At 38.9% G+C, this 19,541-nt stretch overlaps 3 protein-coding genes across 4 annotated transcripts in view; 2 read left to right on the forward strand and 1 right to left on the reverse strand.

Moving 5' to 3' along the window:
• Positions 1-19,541, reverse strand: part of LOC139949260 (uncharacterized) — a 136,837-nt gene that overhangs the window by 4,944 nt on the left and 112,352 nt on the right. For both annotated transcript variants that reach the window (XM_071947657.1, XM_071947655.1), the window contains exons 53-59: positions 6,978-7,098; positions 5,534-5,635; positions 4,871-5,011; positions 3,742-3,876; positions 3,035-3,259; positions 1,984-2,142; positions 510-674 (exon numbers count right to left, since the gene is read on the reverse strand). In XM_071947657.1, the coding sequence (XP_071803758.1) occupies positions 510-674; positions 1,984-2,142; positions 3,035-3,259; positions 3,742-3,876; positions 4,871-5,011; positions 5,534-5,635; positions 6,978-7,098 (1,048 nt within the window). The remainder of the gene's footprint in view (positions 1-509; positions 675-1,983; positions 2,143-3,034; positions 3,260-3,741; positions 3,877-4,870; positions 5,012-5,533; positions 5,636-6,977; positions 7,099-19,541) is intronic.
• On the forward strand, positions 12,719-16,956 carry LOC139948785 (uncharacterized). Its single transcript, XM_071947111.1, has 3 exons — positions 12,719-12,882; positions 14,489-14,583; positions 14,884-16,956. Exon 3 carries the CDS (start codon positions 14,895-14,897, stop codon positions 15,810-15,812), a length of 918 nt encoding a protein of 305 aa, XP_071803212.1. The 5' UTR covers positions 12,719-12,882; positions 14,489-14,583; positions 14,884-14,894; the 3' UTR covers positions 15,813-16,956.
• LOC139948786 (uncharacterized) lies at positions 16,951-18,845 on the forward strand. Its single transcript, XM_071947112.1, has one exon. The coding sequence runs from the start codon at positions 17,251-17,253 to the stop codon at positions 18,145-18,147; it is 897 nt and encodes a 298-aa protein (XP_071803213.1). The 5' UTR covers positions 16,951-17,250; the 3' UTR covers positions 18,148-18,845.

A 19,541-nucleotide genomic window follows, 5' to 3' on the forward strand; every position in this document is an offset into this window, starting at 1 on the left:
CTTCCGTGTGGTGATACCACATGATGGGAACCCCCCCCCCCCCATTATAATACAACACTCAGTATTTTCCTGCAAGGTATGAGTATGAGGCCTACTCCTTTCACATAGTACCCTGTAATGGTTTACAAAGTGCTGTGGCGCAATATGCAGTCAATCAAACCAGAAACTCCGAGGCGAACCTCTTCTCTTTTCGATAAGTGCAGTGGGTTCTTTTATGCCTGTTACACAACACACAGGACCAACTGCTTTACGTCCCATCCAAAGGAAGAAGCAATCATATGTAAGTGTCTTGCTGAAGGACTCAAGTGTCACGACCAGGACCCAAACCCACACTCTGCTGATTAAAAACATCAGAGATTGAGTCCGGTAGTCTAATAAACCACTAGGCCACGACACGCCATGTCATAACAAGTTAGCAAAATGTCCCCCTTAAAAGGTCACTAGATGGAATTTCGTTGGGAAGTGGCCGAAGAAAAATAAATTCTGCCCTCGGAGCAGCCAGTACATACCTCAGAGCAGGTGCTAGACATCCCATCTTCCATCATGCCATGGGTGCAATCAGAGTCCTCAAAGTAACCGTATGGCTTCTCTGGTAGGCCGTGCTGATTGGAGATGGCGTTCATCCGGAACAGCAGCTCATCCACTTGGTATTCAATCTCCGCCATTGTAAACTCCTGCCAGCAATAACACAAAACATTTGATGAGTGAATCCAAAAGTAAAGTTGAGTTCTAGAATTGCAAATGTCATAGGTTCAAATCCCACCGGAGTAAAATGCCCGTGATTGTTTTCACGGGACTCCGAGTATACGGTGCTACACACATCGGTGTTTATGAGTAAAACCAAAATTAATATTCTTTATCCCTGATGCAAATTTAAAATCTATTAAGTCGTTTGCAGTACCCGCTGCTAAAACATAGGATTCGAACTGCCTCTAGCTACCGGGCAATCTATTAAAGTTGAGTTATCGCCAAAAAAACAGAGCAATTATGTCGACGCAGGAAAAATAAGCCGTAATTGGAAAAGACAATCTGAGAAGAGCTGCCGTAACGCTTCTCAGATTCAAATTTGGGGGCATAAAAATTGATATCTATTTACATAACCACATTACTTCAGATTGAAAGGTTTTTAAAAAATGGTTTAGACTATTTTAAGCTGTTGTAGGCTTCAAACCATCACTGCCATTAATTGCCAAAGAGTGATTACCGAGCATATATCTTCCCTTTAAGGGATGAGAAAGACAAACAAGAGAATGAATTGTTTTTTTTTAACAGCTTCCCTCTAACAGGAAACAAAGAGTTACCATTGTGGTATCTTTCCTCCTCTTTCACCTCCAGGACCCCGCTTCGAATCTCGCCGAGAGGCACTACGTTGATTGGGCATCTAAAACTGAAACTACCTTCCTTACCTTGTCACCATTGGGTTCTTGGTTAGTTCAGTGGTTAAGTTTGCTAGTATGAGACTATGAAATGAAAATGACAAGCATGCAACTGCCTGTCGGAAGAGGAAAGAAAAAAAAGAGGAAGTGCGGAGCGAGGCAGCCAAAACGCCACAGGACATGAGACCCACACTGCTAAAAAAGGTGTTTTTGAAACAAGAAAAACATCTTATTTTGAGAAAATATTTCTTGTGTCACTCCCTAGAAAAAGTTTGTAGGGAGTGACATAAGAAATATTTTCTCAAAATAAGCTGTTTTTCTTGTTTCAAGAATACCATTTTTAGCAGTGCACAATAGTACCCTAGAAAATGTTGAGGTTTATTATGCTCTAAGGTGCGTTGTTAGCATGTACTAGGCTTATTTCAAATTATTGTAGTTGTTCATTGATGTTGCCAGGCATACATACCAGGCTAATTTTTTTTTAAGTTTTTTTTATTTTAGCGCAATTTTTTTTTTTTCAACAGAATTCCGCAGAAACGCGGAAGAGTTGCTTGCCTGAAACAAAAGCGAGAGCTAATATAAATGCGTCAAGACGAAAGTCACTCACCGTTGGTAAAGTTGTTGGCTTGTCTTCCTCAGGGAGTCTTCTGAGTCCGACACGGATCAGGAACATATTCCAGAAGAAGAGAATGACCTCTTTGCCACCCACGGCCTGAACGCCTTCCTGCTTGGTCTTCTTGTAGCTGTGACACAAAATGGCTTTTATCTATCCAGGTAAGAATTTATAATAATACTATGTTAGTTAATATTAATAAAAATAACTAGACATATATGTCTAGGACCCCAAGAACACAAACAAGACAAAGAGTAGACGTTGGATGGATGACATCAGAGAATTTGGAAGCGTCACATAGATGCCACAAGTACAAGAAAGATCAAGGTGGAATGGTGATGAAGAGGCCTTCCATCTTGCAATGGAGCGACATAGGATAGATAGATAGACATATTATGTGACTGTAACTAACAATCACAGAGCTGTTCCGTTGTGTTGACCTAAAAATAAAAAATTGAGTGTGTATTTCTTGAGATATGGTCCCACTTCCTGTTTTGAAACCTGGATAGAAAGGTAAACTTGAGATCACGGTCACCCAAGCACAATCTTCGTTGATCAAAGGGTCTTTGACTAAAATAAATTGAAAACTGGCTGTGTATTAATAACTAGACTCGTTTGTAACGTAACAAACACAGACAAGCCAACAATCTATAAAAACACCAGAGGTTGTTTGAAAAAAAAAATTACATACAGCGCAAGAGGGTGCTTAACAAGTCCACTATTGAAAACTTTTAATGACAGTGGTCGCCTGGCCAAATATTATCACAAGAAGGCTTTACACAGGTTCACCGTTAAAAGTGACATAGTCGTCGATTGCTACAAATTTGGAACTTCTCAAGTACAGGTAACTGTTACGCAATCGTCACTGTTTCAGTGATTTCGGTGATGTAAGTAAAAGGACACTGGGGAGGCAACTGTTCCCAAAAACACTTTCTATGGGCGTGTTTCAGAGATTCTGATCAGTTTCTGAAATAGAATCCAATGATAAGAACAACTTCTGGAAGCTATGCAAACATTGGTATAGACCAGAAATTGTTCCACTCACCAATCCAGCCATTAGAATGACCATACAGATGATGTACACAGAGTAGAACATCGGCCACAAGGTAGGGAACTCCATGGCGAGACCTTGGGCATCTGCAGGGTGCCCTACGATCATGCCACTCAGGACGTTAGGGGAGATGTACAGGTGCTTCAGTGGGTAGAAATGGGTGCAGAACAGGAGCACGCCCAGACAGGCAAAGGCGACTTCAAGGATCACTAGGTACAACTATTTGAAATGGATGTCAACAGAAGCAGGGAGTTCAGTAAAAAAAAAAAATTGAAAAACAAAACAATTAAGAATAATAACAGTTTTTATTTTTTTTGGAAAACCTATATATACAATCTTCTTGGAATGAAATATCAAAATGTAGATCAAATAATAACTTGAGCAGCTTATTATTTTTGATTGTGCTTTAGTTTTTTAGAAATGAGTAAAACATGCTAAAATAATTTTTCGTCTTTAGAGACAAAAATTATTTTCGTGACTTGTTTTACTCATTTCTCAAAAACTACACCACCTCAGAAAGTAATATTTGAAGGGAAGCTTTCTGCCATCATTATTTTCAAACTGTGTGAGCTTGATGTAAATCTGTGGACATTGTGTTTTGTGTCCTACAAAAAGTACCCAGCCCTTTTAACCAGTAGAAACTGTCTGCATTTGTATTCAGATTGAAGGGGGGGGGGAATAAAACAGTGACACCAACTTACAGCAAACACAAGGATTTCTTTGACTGCGCCATCAATGACGGCCCCAAACATTGCAACAGTCTGGTTGAAACGCAGTAAATGTAGGAACTTGATGCAGGCAAGGAAGATAATACTACCCAATAAATCCTTCAGAATCTGTTGGGGGAAAAACAATAAATTATTAAAGGAACATTACAAAAAGTGGTATTGCTACCAAAAAAGTTGCTTGCAGTGTAATCTGCCATTATTATACATACACTGACCAACTTGTAGAGTTTGAGATCGATCGGCCATCTGGGCCACGGGAGAAGAGTGAAAAACTAACTACAAATTTTGCATTGCATCGATGCCAAAACAAAAATAACTAAAACGCTTACTGAGCGATAAACTCCAAACGCAAAATTAGATTATTTATTTCTCATCAAGTATGACATTTCAGACAGAAATATTTCAAGGGATGTTTTCTACTATCATCATCATTAAATCGTGTAAGTTTTATGTAAATCTGTGATCTTCTTGATTTTTGTTTCTTACCAATTCTGTAGCGTTCCTTTAACAACACTTTTCTTCAAATATAACTGGTTAAAAGTTGTCCGCACTCAACAAGTTGACGCACTATGGTAGGGTTTGTGGTAACATCATGGAAATAAAGTCTGTCTGAAAGGGAGTGTGCTTTCTGTCTGTGGTGTGCTTTTTGGAATCACCACAGCGAGAAAAACAGAGTGCATCCATGTTGCTACCGCAAACCACAAAAGATTGTATATCAACTTTGCAAAGTTTTGAATCCCACAGGCTAAATCTTTATAAGTGCCATGTATTTAATTTACAATAGTGAAAACTGATGCTTTTTTTCAAATAAGGGGGACCAGACTAAGTTAACTTCCAGCTTCGTTTTTGGTCACTGGTTTGGTAACAGACAAATCCAACCATCAACCGGGTTGGGACAATTTGTAAATGCAACCAGTGTGAATTTGTAGACAAATGTTAAACTTTCTCTTTTACAAATACTTGCAAACAAATTAGTAGGGAAAAACAACAGGGAAAAGGTGGAGTGCAAGGTCTGTAGCATTGACATTTAAAATAAACACAATGTCTAGTTTTTTTTTAAATTGTTGCTCTTACTCTTCTCACGGAGCCTTAATCCACTCACCTGATCCCAGTAAGCAAGGAAGGACAAATCTACAAACTCCTCCATGTAGGTTCCTCTCAGGTGCTGAGTGGCATTGTTGACAAAGACAAAACGGCAAACATACAAAGCAAAGTACGTCAGTGACAAAAGTATCATGCCAATCTGGAGGGAAAGAGGAAGGAAAAGAGATGACTTGGCATCAGAAAATCTGTAGATTAACCCAAACCCCTTAACAAATTGTAAAGCAAAGCTAAGGTGCTTTCAAGTTCATATTTTATTGTTAAAGGCACTGGACACCTTTGATAAATGTCAAAGACCAGTATTCTCACTTGGTGTTTCCCAACATATGCATAAAATAACAGAACTGAAAAATTTGACTCAATTGGTCATTAAAATTGCAAGAAAATAATGACAGAAAAAACACCCTTTCAGATGCCTAAACAAATATTAAAAGACTTTAGGCCTGCAAAGAGAAATTACCTCTTTCTCAAAATTAACGCTACTTCAGAGGGAGCCTTTTTTGACAATGTTTTATACTATCAACAGCTCTCCATTGCTTTATACCAATTAAGTTGTTATGCTAACAATTATTTGGAGTAATAACCAGTAGTGTCCAGTGCCTTTAACAAAAGGAGTCAACAAATAATATTGAGTCTACAAAAGTCACTCTGCATTAAGCCCTACCTCAATCCATGACCACGCACTTTGGAAGAATTGCGCTTTGATCTTGACGAGTTTCTGAACTGCTCTCATGCCAGAAACTGCAACTAGAAGTAAGAACAGAAGCTGGATGGCAAACAAACAAAAGTAAATAAATCAAATTAGTATCATTTTGTTATTGTACCTTGGGCGACCCTATGAGAATAAAATTCTACAGGTTTTTCAAGGTGTGAATATTGTGCAATATTTTGGTTGGTGAACACAACCCTTCTCACATCGTCTAAACAGATAGCTATGGGCACTGTGCACCCTAGACAATTTTCTTTGTGATTTGTAATAATTATAATAACAGTAATACCAAGCATTTAAATATCTTCTACTTTGTTAACAAATGACAACGCTAACAGTAAGTGATTCTGAGAAAAAAAAGACAATGATAAATGGAAAAGGTAGGTTTTGAGTAAGGGAATAAAAGTGTAGTGACGAGGTCTTAAACGGCCGTTTAAAGCCAGCAGGGTTGTGGCCGTGTGATAAAGGCCAGAGCCGTGTGGTGCATTTTTATGAGACAGTTTTTGGATATGCAGTTGTGCGTGTTGTAATGCATCCTTGTTTCCATGGGCTAATGGCGCGGTGATATCAATCCCACCAGGGAACGAGGTTGTGCGCTAACCCGCACAATGCTATCTGTAAACAACCGGCTATAAACAACTCCAGCTGGTTATTATCAACCGTTTAAACACCCCCACGTGACGCGCTCTCCACCAATTGGAATAGCGAAACAGTCTGGGTGTATTTATGAATAGCTTTTTAAACTACATTTAAGCCAACTTGCCTTAATTTTAGTGTTGGGATATTGCTAGATTTCTCTAAATATCTAGAGGTTTGGTCAAAACAATGGCTGAGTTTCCCTTCCCGTGATGGCACTTCACCACTTACACAAACATCTATAGAGGGTGGGAAATCATGCAATCATCCCTTTTCAAGACAAATTGAGGAAAAATCTAAGGCGTGGTGAATCTATCATTTTTTTTCAGGTAGTGAACATTTCTTGAGGAAAATGTTTCTCACCAATTAAAAAATTGAGCAAACAGAATTAGCTTTTGCAAACTGCTTACCAACTGAAATGAGCTATGGTATAAATGCAACAAATAGTTAATGACCTAAAGTTTTGTTCCTAGCAGGTTCTTTCTCGAAGGCTAAAACAAAAGAATTGTAACAATTTCTAGACTGGTTTTTACCCATACACCAGTGTGTGTTAGCACTGTATACTCAGTACTTTCCAGAGTCCTGTGGAAAAATATCACGGGCATATTACTCGAGTGGAATTCCAACGCACAACCCTTGCAATTCTAGAGCAGTGTCTTACCAACTAGACTACCGAGATTGCCCGGTAGCTAGAGGCAGTTTGAATCCTATGTTTTGGCAGCGGGTACCGCATTGATATCAGGGTTCTTTTAACAATTCTCACCTCACAGCACATGATGAAATAATCATAGGCGGTCTCATAACGATGCAGCAGGACGGACTCAATCTTGGGCAGGGGATGGACAGCACCAGTGCCTGGCATCTCAGCAAGCAATGCCACCGACCTGCAGAATAATGCAGTTAGATGTTTGAGTTTAGAGACAGTGAATAAAAATGGTATGAGTCAGATATCAATTACACAAAATAAATAGACCTTTACCTTAAAGGCAGTGGACACTATTGGTAATTACACACAATAATTATAAGCAAAAACCTTACTTGGTAACAAATAATAGGGAGAGGTTGATAGTATAAAACATTGTGAGAAACGACTCTCTCTGAAGTGACATAGTTTTCGAGAAAGAAGTAATTTTCCACAAATTTGATTTTGAGACCTCAGATTTAGCATCTGAAAGCACACATCTTCGTGTGACAAGGGTGTTTTTTCTTTCATTATTATCTCGCAACTTCGACGACCGATTGAGCTCAAATTTTCACAGGTTCGTTATTTCATGCATATGTTGAGATACACCAAATGAGAAGGGTAGTCTTTGACAATTACCAATAGTGTCCATTGCCTTTAACAAAGCACCGTGTATTGGTTTACAAGGTGCTGTGGTTGAATATGCAGCCAATCAAACCAGGAGCACCAGGGCAAAACCCTTTTCTTTTTGATAAGTGCCATGGGCTCCTGCGTGCATTACACAATACAATGGAACAACAGGACTCGAACCCACACTCTACTGAACAGAAACACCACAGCTCCATTCTGGTGCTTTTATCTGCTCGGCCAAGACAAAAATTGCAAACTACATATATTTAAACAGACTTATGGTATAAATGCAAAAAATAGTCTGATGTTTTCAGAGCTGCCAACATTTGAAACTCGCAATCAGTCTCAATAGGGATATTGTGCACAACATTCAGAGAGATATTTAGAATTGCATTCAACAAAACAGGGGACACTAATTAGGGAGATTTTCAAATTTGCTCATTTTCAGGTAACGCAATGTGAGATATGAACAATGCACTTTGGGGTAACACACCTTTGTTGCCATGGATAAACCAATCAGAGTCAAGTATTACAGTTTGCCCGAAGACGCTTATAATAATAATAATAACCCCACAGGTTAAGGTCATTGGGAAGAACCGGGATTCCCGGCGGGATAATACTGGGATTCCTGGCTGTAAAAATCACAACCTGGATCCCAGTGGGATTTTTTAAATTAGACTTTTGTTAGTGGGAATTTTTTATTTGTTTTGTAATGTAATTCTATAGAATACAAAGGTATTGGGACTTGTAATTTTGTTTATCAAACTCGGTTGACACTCTGCTATAGACCATGTGAACTCTGTTTACAATAAGTGTGACCTTGTACATTCTTTGAATATTCTGGCAGGCAAGATTTTGTGTCATAATTTCCACATAATCCAAGAGTTATGAAAAATTAAAAGCTGGACAAGTTTTGAGAGTGCCCTCTTTCATCATATCAAAAGTTGATAGGAATTAGACAGTGCAATCTCCATAAAATATAAGATACTAGCGGGATGCCGCGCTTCGCGCGGCACCCCGCTAGGCTATAAAAATCCTTTACACAAATATTTCGAAATGTGGGTGATGGTGTTATACGCCTCTCTCAATATTGATGCATGGCGTCATAATTCTAACCCAAAATGAAGCTATTTTGCACGTCCGCCACTACTTGCAGTGGCTGTACCCACCTCGTTTTGTGTTAGACGACGTACCTTATGCATCTAGAAACTATAAGGCTCCCCCGTGATCCTTATAGGGGTCTAATGTTGGGCCTCCCTAACGTTACACGTTTTTCAAATCAGTGTTGATAGGTGAAACTGACCGTTAGCCAGCAATAACTAAAGCTTCTTTTGTACTACCCTACCAAAACTTTCTCCACACACTCAATATACATTCATAATGCTTGCATTTCCTTTTTAAAAAACATCGTCAAAAATGACATTTTTACGTCCCACGATGCATAGCGTTGCTACAGCACTATAAGTAAAGCGAGTTTTTGGAACATGCTGTGTGATGTGCCACAAATCTAATTTATCTACTGTTTTTTTTTTTTTTTTTTTTTTTTTTTTTTTCGGGGGGCGGGGCGGTAAGAGCGTAGGCCTCTTTTTAGTTTATTCTCATCTGAATTGGTCCTGTAAACTTTCTGGTCAATAGGCTGCATGTAACAGGAGCACTTAACGTGAACGTCAAAAAAGTGTTTTGCAGGCAGAGATGCCAAGTCCAGAGGCCAGCTAGCTATGTGTGAGATTTTTCAAAGCTCAACCCCCCTCCCCCCGGAAAAAATTTTGCCAGTTTAAGAAGGCCTTTCTAAATCGCCGCCCAACCTTTTTTTTCTTTCTTTTTTTTATAAATAAATAAAAAAATCCGAAATTTAATTGTGGACAAAAAAGTGTTTCAAAATGCATCAAAAACCTCCTCAGAATAATTAAAACTCACTTGTACACAGGAGATGTTGATGGTTAATGTGGAGGTTTGATTGTGTCAGATTATTTCCTTCCAAACTTAAAAAGAAAATAGACTAAAAATGATGTCCAAAATCAATCGCTCACTTCTTCAGCCTGTTGTGTCTTCGCTAGTGGAGCGCATTTCAAAGAATTTGCTAAAAGAATCGGAACAAACTTGTGCGCAATAAGCGTTTTGCGCTCTGCCGATACTAAGCTGAACCTACTGGATGAGCAAAAGCGTGCGCAATCTGCAAATTTGCGCTCTGTTTGTACAAAGTTTGTACAAAAAATGTCGTAATTTTTTTCCCCGATCTCGCCCCAATAATGATTGATGTGCGTGTGAGCGTGAGACAGAGCCCAAATGCGTGAGTCTCACGCCTAATGCGTGAGACTTGGCAGGTCTGGTTTTGTTTTATTGTCACTTTGGGCTTATTGCATCTCGCGAAATTTTAACGACAAACGACACAATTTCTGACCGCGTTCATGTTCACGCTGCTCTAGGAACAAACCTCCATACATCCCATATCTCTGGAACCCTATATCGTACAAACTAAATAAAAACGATAAATTCGTCCCCACTCCTTAATTTCCCCAACTTATTTCACTTTCAGAAAGCATGTCAAGTTATGTTTAGGGTTTGTTACGTCCAGTTTGGGTCAATAGACAAACTCCTAAAAATGTACCCCATTCAGCCGCACGAGGTCTCTTTTGTTAATAACCCGACGGGCCGATGGCTAAATTAGGCTACAAAATGGATTTGGCAAAATGTACATTCTGAGACCTGACCGACACACTGCTCTAACCAATTTTGTGAATGGACTTATTCAAAAGGAAAATTAATGTCATTTTGTTTAACAACTTTGACCAAATGCAAAGCAAAATTCTTTTTTTACAGCTTCAAAACAGCCTTTGACGTACATGTATAAGTTTCACCATAGAGTAAGGAATGGTTTCACAAACTTCCGTGATGGGTTAAACTCTGAAACTGCAACATTATACCTCCATGAACAGACTGTCTTCTAAAACGGTATTCATGTACTCATTTGAGTTTACTGGCATCAATAGTGCAATTTCTGTATGGAGATTTTTGTAAGTCCGAGGTCGCCACCCACTGTCAACCTAAAGTGGTCCCACGGCAACCTCCTTCACCAAGCAACAGGTGGCCTGTCTCAAACCAGACAACACACCACTCACAATACACTGACCAGAATGGCTCATTGAAGGCCCCCCCCCCCACCCCCAAAATATTAGTAATTGTAAAGTTCCCTTAGACACCTTCCAACCTATAGCCGGCCCTACCCAATGTTTCCAAATTATAAAGCTTCCGTTTGATCTCATCCTTGTCCATCATGATAATTCTCATGCCGTTTGGAAGTGAATGCTTTTTTATAAATATTCTCCATTTAATCTTTTCAACAAATGAGTCACCTGTCAGAAGGATTTCTAGGAAGTCTGATAACAACGTCGACCAGTGGTTGACACATGGTCGCCTGCGAAACATCAATCTACGGTACTTCATCCATTCAATGCAAATTCGTGAGATTGGTTTCGGTTTTGTCCTGGCACCCAGCCTCTTCGACCCTTTCGACCCTGCGCGGCAATGAATGAACCAATCCGGAGAACCATGCTTAGTACAACACGAAAGTAACCTGACCAAAAAGGGCGGATCGAATGGCGGGTGGGCGGGCAAGGGGCAATGAATGAACCAATCCGGAGCACCCTCTGCGAAACACTGACCAATGAGTCGCCTGTCAGAAAGATTTCTAGGAAGTCTGGTAACAACATCGACCAGTGGTTGACGCACGGTCGCCGCCCAAACTTCCTCCAATCACATGACTTGTAAGTGCGAGTTTGGATCAGGGTTTTGCAGACTTGCAACCCGACGTCTGAAACCACACAAACGTATTGAATTCCACACAAACAACCGTGTCGGATTCCACAAGGATGCCATACCACTGGACCTTCTAATTTTCAATCCAAGATGGCGCAGGTTACGCTTTTAATAGTATAGATGAATATTCCTTCCATTAGGCTGTGTACAAATCGTGCCTGCAGGAAGTCCAGGCTCTAGTGTGGCTCTTCTGTAAACATGTGATGTCACAGGTCAAATGGTCTATATGAAGCGTTGAATCAATGTTGATGAGATATGGACTTCTCAGGCTGTTGTTACATATCAGGGCATAGTTTAAGTACATAACCTGATGATACACAGATCATACATGTAGAACCTGACAGTAGGCCGTTTGTTAACTCTATTCTGCGAGAGAAAATAGATTTAGCTGATTGCAAATTGCCAACTAAAAGAACCGTTGGTATAAATGCAAACAATTAATTAGTGGCTTCAAGTTTCGACTCTTGCAGTCTTTCTTGAAGCGTTCTTTTCTGGCGTTTTTGTTTGTTGTTGTATTACAGTAACTTTTTGACAGACTCGGGCTGAAAATTTATTCTACACTTCATCCTGCATGTACTTGTAAACACCCCACCATTTCAATACTCTGTAAAATAGCCTTTATTGGTTCAAAGAGTAAAATTTGGTTCAGACAGTTAAATTTGGTCTTCAAAATCTTTTAAAGGCAGTGGACACTATTGGTAATTACTCAAAATAATTATCATCATAAAACCTTTCTTGATTACGAGTAATGGAAAGGTTGATAGTATAAAACATTGTGAGAAACAGCTCCCTCTTAAGTGACGTAGATTTCGAGAGAGAAGTAATTTTCAACAAATTTGATTTCGAGACCTCAAGTTTAGAATTTGAGGTCTCAAACTCAAGCATCAGAAAGCACACAACTTCGTATGACAATGGTGTTTTTTCTTTCATTACTATCTCGCAACTTCGACGACTGATTGAGCTAAAATTTTCACAGGTTTGTTATTTTATGCATATGTTGAGATACACCAACTGTGAAGACTAGTCTTTGACAATTACCAATAGTGTCCAGTGTCGTTAAGCTAAGACACAAACTTGATTATTTACAGATTTTACAGTATTTTTAAGGATAAAAACACCCTTGCTTAATTTTAATCAGAAAGCTTACTGCTCATTAAGTTCATACTAGAACTTTTTTCTTTTGTGAAATATTTTTCTCTAAAATGTAAGTAATACAACAAATAGCTCATACTGCAGCCATGTCAAAACCACTAAATCAATAAGTCAATACATAAAAGTGTTTAGTGTGCAGACATTCTATGGCCTGTTCACAGCAAGATTAAATATAACAATTACAATGTATGATCTACATGTACTCCAGCTGTATAGACCATCTGGGTCATGGTTGACATCCTAGCACTGAAGTTGAACTTTCAAACCCAAAGCCATACACTTTTCCCATATCCTGTACACTATAACTGTTCTCACTGACAAGCACCAACATAAGGACTCATGGTGTGAAGCATGGAGGTAGTAATGGGTGCAGAAAGCAACATTTCAGGTGTGTATGCATGAATTTGTTGTTATTAAAGAGCGAGGGAATTGTCAAATTAAATTTTGTGATGTACTAATTTTCCAATGGATATTGTCTTCATTAAATTTCTCATTTTCCATACTCTGGATTTAGAAATTATGAAATATAAGACTTAAAGATGCTATGTCAGATTTTTTGCCCCAAACATTAAAAAATAATTTTTTTTTTAGTGAATGGTATTTCAAAGAGTATCACCCGCCCTAACGAAAAAAGTTTAACTTTTACTTTTAATGGTCAGGAACCATGACAAAAATTACAAACATTTCTTATAAAACACATAAGAATTGGTCACGTGATATATTGTCGGGATCCCGACAAAAACAAATTTTGAGCACTTTATTTTACTGCTACTAAAAAATTGGCGGACTTTTTCGAGCAATGGCTCAAATGAAAGCTTGTAACTTTCTTGACCCACATAAAAATACCTGGGTCAAATCGGCCAAAAACCCGACACAGCATCTTTTATCAGTTTTGATGTACAGCATCAGTGATTTCAAAGTTTGTTGTATGGAGCACGCGACGTTGCCCTAAAACGCCTACAACGCTTGCCAAAAAAAGCTGCTCGACCAATAGTGTCCAGTGTCTTTAAACGGATAGTGCTTTTGAAAACGGTTAACCATTTAAATATTTAACCATCACAGGCTTACACTCTACAAAAATAAAATCTTTTACAACAAACCTTTACTGTAAAGACCAACATGTATAACTTCAAATGAAGCTGGAGAGCTGTAGAATTCTTATAACAGCCCAAGTCCGTATAGCTGCTGAGTTCAAACGAAATTCTCTCTCAAACTCATTTGCTGAATAAAATGTTAAACAGCTCCTTGAGTAAAAGTTGTTTAACGGACATGCTATACTTACTCTTGTTTATAATGTGTTTGTTTATCATTTAAATGTAATTTTGATATTATTTTGTGCACTTCTAATTAATCATGAAACTACTCAACTTAAAGGCAGTGGACACTATTGGTAATTACTCAAAATAATTATTAGCATAAAACCTCAGTTTGTAACAAGTAATGGGGAGAGGATTGGTGGTACAAAACATTGTGAGAAACAGCTCCCTCTGAAGTGAAGTAGTTTTCGAGAAAGAAGTAATTTTCCACGAATTTGATTTCGAGATCTCAAGTTTAGAATTTGAGGTCCCAAAATCAAGCATTTGAAAGCACACAACTTCGTGATTTTTTCTTTCATAGTTATCTCGCAACTCCGACGACCAATCGTGCTCAAATTTTCACAGGTTTGTTATTTTATGCATATGTTGAGATACAGAAAGTAAGAAGACTGGTCTTTGACAATTACCAATAGTGTCCACTGGCTTTAAAGCAAGTAAGCAAGCACTTGGGGTTTGTATTAACTATGATTGCCTTACTTTAGTTTGGTAATTAACTTGCTAGATGCAAAGCTGTACTTTTACAATGAGCCGCCCACCCTCACCCCGACCTAATTAATTGTACTTGTGCTGGTATGTAAGGCCCGATGCCTAATACCATAAATAAATGAATACAAAATTATATATCATAAAAAATCTACAGCCAAAGAATGTAATGCCACAATAACGTATTTTTTGTAGGGAAGTCATCCCAAGTTGCAGATACCTGAGCTTGACTTTCTTCATTCTTCACACTGACATCAAGGGTTCATTGGGTGTAGAAAGAGGTGTTTCAGGTATGTATACATGCATCAGCAATTTCAAAAAAGTGGTATAGCTCTTTGGCTTTTAAACATAACAATCTGCAATATTGCAGCAACATTGACGTCTTCCTCATCATAAGTAAACCACACAGGGTTTATTAGCATACTTCGTTGTTTTTCAATCAATATTTCTATCGATCAATTTTTGTTGCATGTTTCCTTTTTTCAACAATTTTAAAGACAGGACACAAAATTACTTTTTTCCTTCAATAAAAAAAAAGGTTGTTAACTGTCAAAACAAGCCTGCATTTTTTTTCTTCTTTTTCTAAATAGTGTTTTCCGACATGAGCGATCAAACTAGAGTTCTACTTTGGACCTTATCACGAACCTGCTCCACAATACTTCTCAAGAGCTTGAGCAACATTCCCGATTCTCAGATGATCTTTGAACTCTATACATCCGCAAACATCTATGGCCCAGACCGTAGAGAACAGACCACGTACCCAGACAGAATCACACATCCTGAGCCTACCTATGAAGGCATTGAGCTGGATGCCAATGGGTTGCTGAAAGGACCAGGGTCAGGGTTCAAGAGTTCAATCTGCTCCTTTGAGTGGGTCAAGCGACAACTGGAGGCAGACTACCAGGGTAAAAAGGTCATCATTGCTAAGGAGATGGCAAATTTTTTAAGTTGGAGGTACCACTTCATTCCAAAGGGCTATCGACACATGTTCTTGATCAGGAATCCTAAGAAGGTTTTCCCATCTTGGAAGAAAATGCAAATAGAGATTTCAGAACTCAACGGCAGAAAGTTTGAACTTGGGGAACCTGTACTTGATCAATTCCCAGAAGTCGTAAAACATGGCGAGGCTTACAAGGAAATCACCGATCTGTGGCTTCACATCAAGGAAAACAACTTGGATACAGATCCAATCATCATAGACTCTGATGACCTGCTTCAAAATCCCAAAGAGGTACTGTCAGCTGTTTGTTCAAGGGTAGGAATACCTTACAGCGACTCTCTTCTCTCCTGGGAAGCTGGAGTAAGTGTCGTAGATCAATGGATGGTAAGCGCCACATTTAAGAATATGATGGAACACACAGAATTCTTCAAGAATTTTAGGAACACCACATGTTTCAAAAAGCCAGTTCATGAAAGTGAAGTTTTAGACCTGTCAACCTTTTCTCCAGATGTACAGCGCTGTATTGAAAACAGTATGCCTTACTACTTGAAACTGTTTGAACAGCGGCTCAAGTATTAGGCCATAGAAAGCATTGTCACTTTGAGGAAAGCTTCACATATTGAAGAATTGAAAAGGCGTTACTATAAAGAATTAATAACTTCTTCTTTTGAATTAGCTTATCTGCATAGTTTTTGGTCTTTTCATTGCTAAAATTTGTTCCTTAACTTAGTTATGGAACAAATATTTGCAGAGTTATGGAACAAATTTTAGCAATGTAAATACCAAAAACTAAAACACATGTAGTTAGTGAAAAGTCTATAGCAATCCAAGAAACCAGCGTTTAAAGTTAAACAAATCCAGCTTTCGTACAAAAGCTCCTGAAACCTTGAAACTTTGTGAGTTGGTTAACATTGACGGTGTATATGCGACAAAGGAATCGTGACATCAGTAGCAGTTATTTGATGTGGAAAGTAGCGCCCTCACTTTGCCAAGCTGGAGAACTGTGTTCAAACCCAATTAGGGGAAAATCGTCACTGGCCTCAAGGGGTCATAATAATAGATAAGCCGCTTTTGACTCTCGGCTGAAAAAGCTGCGTGGCTGAGTGCATTTTTGACTCGAGTTATTTATTACTAAATGCAAATTTTGAGAGTAAAATGGTAATAATAACCGGTATCTACAATGTCTATTTGGCCATAAAAATGTAATTGACATAATCTCTTATTGGCTGTTTAACTAGTGAAATAATAACACCCTAGAGACAAATAAGATACATCTTCTCTTGACATAGACAGTTCTTGTTCTTGTTCAAATAAAAAACAATTAAATGTAAGTTAAGCTCTTTACAGGCCTTTTTTCATGTCATGTTGGTTCTGGTCTTTTAAAAACAATTCTGGTCAGTTAACCTGTTGAGTAACAAGCCCTATGGCCTTGTGGATTTTCCCACCAAACTCATGCTGCCACCATCTTGGTCATGTTCCCTGTCTCCAACAACATTAATGAAATGCTAATATCTATTGTACAAAAAGGAAACCAGACTAATTCTCCTTCCAGCCTCAGTTTGGATACGAATGTGGGGAATAAAAATGGCCGCACCATGATAAAGATCTTTTGGCAGTGAAAACAAGTTTAACCCTAACTGTAGTACAGCTACCATGATATTTTGCCAACTCAGAACACATAAAAAAAAACTAAATAATTATTTTTTTTTTTACTGCAAAGATGAACCAAGCACGTGATCTAATAAACACTGTTTGATTGTGCTGGTATACCATGCAATAAATTAAACACTTTTGGTGTAGTTTCTGATGTCTCCGCAAACTAAATTACTCTTAGAATCTGTACGCCTCAATAGTACACAGACATATTTTCTCTGAGGAGTAAAGAAAGAAGTCATCTCGAGTTGCCGATACCTGAGCTAGACTTTCTTCATTCTTCACACTGACATTTAGGATTTATTGGGTGCAGAAAGAAGTGTGAAGCCGCTCTCGTTTTCTTTTGCTAACAGTTTTGTCCGACATGAGTGATCAAACTAGAGTTCTACTTTGGGCCTTACCACGGACCTGCTCCACAATACTTCTCAAGAGCTTGAGCAACATCCCTGAGTCTCAGATGATTTGTGAAATATTTTCTAGTGCAAACATGTTTGGCCCTGACAGAGTCATACCAACATATATTCCTACTGAGCCAATCTATGAAGGCATTGAGCTGGATGGCAACGGCTTATTGAAATTACCAGGGTCAGGGTTCATGAGTTCAATCTGCTCCTTTGAGTGGGTCAAGCGACAACTTGAGGCGGACTACCAGGGTAAAAAGGTCATCATTGCTAAAGAGTTTGCCAATAATGTAAATGGGAGATATGACGCCATTCCAAAGGGCTATCGACACGTGTTCTTGATCAGAAATCCTTATAAGGTCTTCCCATCCTGGAAGAAAATGTCACTGGAATTCTTTGGCAGAAAGCTCACACCTGAGGACCCTGTATTCGATCTGTTACCCAAGGAGCTCAGCCACCCTGAAGATGCTTACAAGGAAGTGACTGAACTGTTGCAACACATCAAGGAAAGCAACTTGGATACAGATCCAATCATCATAGACTCCGATGATCTGCTTCAAAATCCAAAAGAGATACTGTCAGCTGTTTGTTCAAGGGTAGGAATACCTTACAGCGACTCTCTTCTCTCCTGGGAAGCTGGATCGAGTATAATAAATCAATGGCTGATGAGCAGTGGTATTAAGGTGAATACTGAAAAGTCAGACACCACAAAGAATTTCAGAAACACCACATGTTTCAAAAAGCCAGTTCATGAAAGTGAAATTCCTGATTTGGCAACCTTTCCTCTTGATGTGCAGCGCTGTATTGAAAACAGTTTGCCTTACTTCTTGACACTGTTTGATCAGCGGCTCAAGTGTTAAGCCACACAAAGCGTGATCACTTTAAGAGCCAGCTTCACTTTTAAGTTTTGGAAAGATATTACTATAAAAGAACCAGCCGTCGATTTCACCAAACTCTCCCTAAATTAGGATAGGATTAATCTCAAAACTAAGGACGAGTTCAATTCCGTATCCGAAGACATTAGGATGCATCGAACCAAACATAAGTCAGGACGAGTTACTCGTCTTAACTTGAGATAGGATTAATCATAGCGTTTTAAAAAATCAGCTGCAGTAACCTTTTCGGCTTAACTTGTAAGCATGATGCTTAAAGGTCTCTAAAATATGATTTCATTACTATCATCAAAGTGAAGAAGCACAGATTTTGGATAAAAGCCCACACTCATAAAGCTGCCAAGTATAAACAAAAAATTGATTATTTGTTTTTAGACGAGGAGAACTAATAACTTCTGCTGTTTACGTTCTTATTAATTTCATTTTAAAACTTTGTTCCAAAAAAGTTTAAGAAACAATTGGCTTTAAAGAGGTTTATTTCAAACTTTCTCAAAAAGTAAAATTTTAGACTTTAGAGGTTATTTTTTATTTAGTCAAAACTTGTTCTCATTCATGCTTAGTTAGTTTTAATCAAAATCAAGTTATTGGTTGCATAAGATTTGCTTACTTTGTTACTGTCATTTTCTACAGTAGTTTGTCTGTCTGTCTGTCTGTCTGTCTGTCTGTCTGTCTGTCTGTCTGTCTGTCTGTCTGTCTGTCTGTCTGTCTGTCTGTCTGTCTGTCTGTCTGTCTGTCTGTCTGTCTGTCTGTCTGTCTGTCTGTCTGTCTGTCTGTCTGTCTGTCTGTCTGTCTGTCTGTCTGTCTGTCTGTCTGTCTGTCTGTCTGTCTGTCTGTCTGTCTGTCTGTCTGTCTGTCTGTCTGTCTGTCTGTCTGTCTGTCTGTCTGTCTGTCTGTCTGTCTGTCTGTCTGTCTGTCTGTCTGTCTGTCTGTCTGTCTGTCTGTCTGTCTGTCTGTCTGTCTGTCTGTCTGTCTGTCTGTCTGTCTGTCTGTCTGTCTGTCTGTCTGTCTGTCTGTCTGTCTGTCTGTCTGTCTGTCTGTCTGTCTGTCTGTCTGTCTGTCTGTCTGTCTGTCTGTCTGTCTGTCTGTCTGTCTGTCTGTCTGTCTGTCTGTCTGTCTGTCTGTCTGTCTGTCTGTCTGTCTGTCTGTCTGTCTGTCTGTCTGTCTGTCTGTCTGTCTGTCTGTCTGTCTGTCTGTCTGTCTGTCTGTCTGTCTGTCTGTCTGTCTGTCTGTCTGTCTGTCTGTCTGTCTGTCTGTCTGTCTGTCTGTCTCGCCTTTGTATTGTCCTAAGCACGTTCATTTAGATTATGTATTTTGTTATGTAAAGGCAAGCCGCTACAAGCTACCTGGATTACTTTGGGCCT

The sequence above is a fragment of the Asterias amurensis genome, chromosome 16 (assembly GCF_032118995.1).
Source record: "Asterias amurensis chromosome 16, ASM3211899v1".
Taxonomy (NCBI): domain Eukaryota; kingdom Metazoa; phylum Echinodermata; class Asteroidea; order Forcipulatida; family Asteriidae; genus Asterias; species Asterias amurensis.

Bases quoted from the DNA above. Each gene is read 5' to 3' on its own strand.
- LOC139948785 (XM_071947111.1), top strand. From the start codon at position 14,895: ATGAGCGATCAAACTAGAGTTCTACTTTGGACCTTATCACGAACCTGC.
- LOC139948786 (XM_071947112.1), top strand. From the start codon at position 17,251: ATGAGTGATCAAACTAGAGTTCTACTTTGGGCCTTACCACGGACCTGC.